Source organism: Propithecus coquereli, unplaced genomic scaffold, assembly GCF_000956105.1.
Source record: "Propithecus coquereli isolate 6110/MARCELLA unplaced genomic scaffold, Pcoq_1.0 Scaffold390, whole genome shotgun sequence".
Lineage (NCBI taxonomy): Eukaryota > Metazoa > Chordata > Mammalia > Primates > Indriidae > Propithecus > Propithecus coquereli.
In genome coordinates, this window is record NW_012149619.1 from 1,073,459 (window position 1) to 1,078,449 (window position 4,991).

At 46.2% G+C, this 4,991-nt stretch overlaps 1 protein-coding gene across 1 annotated transcript in view; it reads left to right on the forward strand.

Annotated features, from left to right (window-relative positions):
- The first annotated feature begins 560 nt into the window (after positions 1-560).
- SPNS3 (spinster homolog 3 (Drosophila)) overlaps positions 561-4,991 on the forward strand; it is a 53,574-nt gene continuing 49,143 nt past the window's right edge. Inside the window, exon 1 of the mRNA XM_012652601.1 lies at positions 561-569. Within this exon, the coding sequence (XP_012508055.1) occupies positions 561-569 (9 nt within the window). The remainder of the gene's footprint in view (positions 570-4,991) is intronic.

The window sequence follows — 4,991 nt, forward strand, 5'->3', positions numbered from 1 at the left end:
CATAATAGTTGTATATCTTTATAGGGTACATATAATGTTTTGATACAGGCATACAATGTGAATTAATCAAATCAGGGTAATTGGGATATCCATTACCTTAGGCATTTAACATGTCTTTGTGTTAATAATATTCCAATTCTACTCTTTTATTAATAGTTATTTTAAAGTGTACCCTAACTTATTGATTATAGCCACTTTGTTATGCTATCTAATATTGTTCATTCTATCTAACTACCTAACTATATTTTTGCATGTACTGGTCATGGTATATAATTCTTATAATAATAAAATTATTATTTTTTAAGTCACACAATTTTGGGGTAATCTACTAAGCAGCAATGGAGAACTAGTTCAAGCTGCCTGATACAGATACCTCAGCACAGATACCCTTTGCTCCCTCAGCTCCCAGGGTAGCGTAGCCAAGAGTGGGGCAGATACCTTCTCAGCGGCCTGCTCTCTAAGCCAGCTGTAGGGGCCTCTTCTCTCCAGTGGCTTGTGTGTGGGGGCTTGGGTAGTCTAACTAACACAGAGCTGGGGCCAGGTTCTCCCTCTGCTCTCTGATGGCAGGGGTGTCACAGCTGGAGCAAGGAGCATATGGAGACAGAGCTGGGACTAGAACCTGAGCCTCATGTCCCCTGGGTCTCCATATTCTTTCATTAGTAGCGAGGACTCAAGCTTGAGTCTTAGCTATGTCCTCCTGTGGCTTTCAGTTAGGGTTAGGTACATGTCGAAGACAGGTGTTATCTATTTGCATGACGGTCTAGGCTGTCTCCTGGAAAAGAATTCACCCTAAGTAAGGAGAGAGGCCCTCAGGTTTGGTTGGTGGAACCCTCTCCTGCTGGAGAGCAGAGCAATGTTGTGTATAGCAATGTTGTGTATAGCTGGCCTGTTGCTCAGGCTGTCCTCTGCTCCTTGGCCCCTAGTCCCAGGGGAAGGGGGCTGTGAACACTACTGCAGGAATGGCTTCGCTACATCCCAGAGAGACACTTGGCACCCTGTAGAGAGATGCCCTTGTGTGCTGGGAACACACTTGAGAGGGTATTCCATGCACACACAAGACTTCCTCTGCACAGTCCCAAAGGAGGGTGGGGTCTTATTTTCAAAAGGGGATAGCTTTCTAGCTATTTTACTAACGTAGGCTAGAGTGACATAAATACCTTTGCTGAGCCAGGCATACCTTTGCTGAGCCAGGCGCAGTGGCTCACACCTGTAATTCCAGCACTTTGGAAGGCCAAGGTGGGAGGATTGCAGGAGTTCAAGTCCAGCCTGGGCAACACAGCGAGACCACCATCTCTACAAAAAATTAAAAACTTAGCCAGGCATAGTGGTTTATGCCTGTAGTCACAGCTACGCGGGAGGCTGAGGATTGCTCGAGCCCAGGAGTTTGAGTGAGCTATGATTGCGCCACTATACTCCAGCCTGGACAACAGAATGAGACCCTGTCTCAAAAAACGAAACAAACAAGAAGTAAAAAAAAAAAAAAAAAAAAAAAGAAATACCTTTGCTGAAATCCAGAGCCTATTATCACTCCCAGGCTGGTGTGGCTGGAGGCCTGAGAAGCTAGAGTCACTCATTCAGAACACTTGTCATGTCTTCCTGCCCTGGTCAAGGCCTGAGCCAAACTCCAGCAGAAATGGCTGAGACATAGCCTTTCCCTCAAGGTGATCCCTGACCAGTGGAGGAGCCAGAAAACCCCAATAATGAGCAGTCAGTGTCATGATAAAGATATGCACTTAGTCAAGCCTGGAGGCTTCCTGGAGGAGGTGGTAAGTGGAGTCTGCCCCAGGGAGTGGCATCGAGAAACCCATGGGGTGGGTGTTGAAAGCTCAGGGAGCAGTGAGAGCTGAGGATGAGGGTTTGGAACATTCTCTTCCTCCTTTTCATCCATCTCTGCCCACTTCCTCTTTCCCTCCCCCTTTTGTCCTTTGCTTCCTTTTGTCCCCTTCCCTGCAGTGTGCCAGCCTCCGCAGTCCAGGCCCGTCGCTCACCAGACCTAGGTCCCTACTAACTGCTGGTCCTGGCATGTATAGATTCCAAGGGAAAGGAGTTTTCCAAACTTCTATCAAATCAGGAGAGCCCAGGTGAGGAGGGGGAAGGAGCCTTTGCAGGCACAAATTCCTGACGTTTCTGGTGTCGCTACACCCATGTGCCACCAGCAGTCCTGACCCTGCAGCCGCATGGATAGCACACATCACATGTGTATTTTTTTTATAGCATTATTTGTTTCTGATTATATAATAAAAGCTACACATACCACTACTTTTCCTTTTCTTATATTTAATCTTATTCTTACCACACAAAGTGTACATTGTAGAAAAATCAATATGCACAAATACGACAAGGAGGTAGTCCAGCAGAGAGGATAGGAGCGCAGAGTTCAGAGCCAGCTGGGGTAGTGACTTAGTCTCCTGTGCCTCAGTTTCCTCATTACAAAGTAAGTATAATCATCACTCCTAATTCGCAGGTGCCGAGCACATGGTGTGTGATATGGAAGTGTGTGTTATTATTATTGACAAGTAAAGATAGAAAAAATAAAGGAAAAATGCATCTATAATTCTATGAGCCTGAGATAAGCACTGTTAACCCTTTCGGATATAGCCTTTCACAGTTTTGCTATGTGTGTATACTTTATAAACATGGTCGGTTCCACAGCTTGGTATGCAATATGGTCACAATTCTTATTTTCCCAATTAATTGTTCATGCTTGCGTATGTCTTATTGGCAAGAAATTCAGAATCTTGAGACCACCCTGAATTATTCAAAAATACGGGGGGTTTACGCCATGCCTGGAATACTTCATGACTGCTGTTGCTCCACATGACCACATGGTGTCGCTATTGAAGCCTGGTCCTAACCAGTCCACAGGATGCGCAGGTGAATGATGCTTTTTGAAAACGTGCCAAACAACGAGGAGGGTTCCAGGCTTGAGATTCCAAGCTCGCAGCTCCCAGAATTCAGCAGTTCTTGTTTCCCTGCACACTTTCTGCTATCTATTGACCGCTAGCTTCAGGAGCCCTAGATTGGGACTGCTTCTGGCATCTGCCACCTTCTAGTTGCAGAACCTCAAAATTTCCTCTCCTCCTTGGGAGGCCACACCAGGAGCTCGTTTAAACCTTCCATCCTGGAAGACGTTGTCTGCTCACCCAACGACCAGTGTCTTTCCCCTTATTCCCCACAGACAGAGGTGGCCACCTTCCCAGCTTCTCTTGCAGCTGGGGCACGGACGTGTGACTGAATCCTGGCCAATGGGCCCTGAGGGAACACTAGCTGGGGGATTTCTAGAAAGAATTTTCCCCCCTAATAAACATACATTTCAGGAGGAATCCTCTTCCTTCTTATCTGTGAGATGACACACCTCAAAATGGAGGCCGTGGTAGCCAGCCTGCAAGATGTGGCACCGGTGCCCTTGGGTAGTCCCCTCCCACTATGAATCGCAGCTGGCCTGTGTGACCAACAGACCACAGCAAAATAGAGACCTGGAAGGCCAGGTCATGAATGGTGTTGCAGTTTCTGCCTTGGTCCCTACTGGACTGCTGCCTTTGGAGAAAGCCAGTCACCATACTGTGAGGACACTCAAGCAGTCCTGTGGAAGGGCTCATGCGGAGAGGAGCCAACAGCCAGCACCAGCCTGCCAGACACATGGGTGAGCCCCCTTGGAAAAGGAGCCTCCGGCCCCAGTCAAGCCTTCAGATGACAGCAAAGAGGAGAGACCTTGGGCCACAGCCACCCATCTAAGCTGCTCCCGAATTCCTGACCCACTGACACCACAAGAGATAATACATGGCTGCTATTGTTTAAAGCTGTGAGTTTTGGAGGGGGATTTGTTACACAGCAATAGAAAGTAACCAAAGGCCAACACTATAAAGATTTCGGAGAGGAAAGATGAAAAACACTGGAGTCTTTGATGATGTCTTGGTTGCCACTGAGTTAACCAACCTTGAAACTGCTTATTTCTTGACTTCTTATGTGAGATAATTAATGAGTATCCTTGTTTCGCTGCTGTTAGGTCTGCTGTTACTTGCAGCCAAAGACATCCTTATTGATCCATCTTCTAAAAGAAGACTCCCTGAGGATTTTTTTTTTTTTTTGAGACACAGTCTTGCTCTGTCGCCCTGGGTAGAGTACAGTGGAGTCATTATAGCTCACTACAACCTCCAACTTCCGAGGTCCAGCAATCCTCTTGGTTTTAGTCTCCCGAGTAGCTGGGACTACAGGTACATGCCACCACACCCAGATAATTTTTCTATTTTTAGTAGAGACAGGGTCTCACTATCTTGCTCAGGCTGGTCTCAAACTCCTGAGCTAAAGTAATCCTCCCACCTCGGCCTCCCAGAGTGCTAGGATTATAGGCGTGAGCCACTGTGCCTGGCTTCCCTGAGGATTTCTGATGAGTGATTCCCAGGTGATTTTCCTGTCACTTTTTATTATGTGAGACTAGACATTTCTTTTGCTAAAAAAAGAAAAAAAAAAAAAGGACCCAAATTTAAACTCTGATGAGAGCGCCTCTGGAAGGGCCTCCACCAAAAATAATCTCAAATGAACTTCTATATTATTCAGAGTTCATGGGGGCAAGTAGCCAAATAAGTTATGGTTGGCCAGCTCCCAAGCTTTTTATTTATTTATTTATTGAGACAGGGTCTACTCTGTCTTCCTGGCTAGAGTGTAGTGACATCATCATAATTCACTGCAACCTCCAACTCCTGGGCTCAAGTGATCCTCTTGCCTCAGCCTCCCAAGTAGCTGGGACTATAGGCATGTGCCACCAGGTTCGGCTAATTTTTCTATTTTTCATAGAGACAGGGTCTCGCTCTTGCTCAGGCTGTCTTTTATTTATTTTTATTATTTTAACCTAAATAAAATCATCCTGGACATGATTTTGTACACTCTTATGGAACACCTTCAGATCAACACAGACTAACATCACGTACAGGGCTGCCTGGCGCTCCCTTGTATGGAGGGACCATAATTTATTTAACCAAACCCTGAAACTG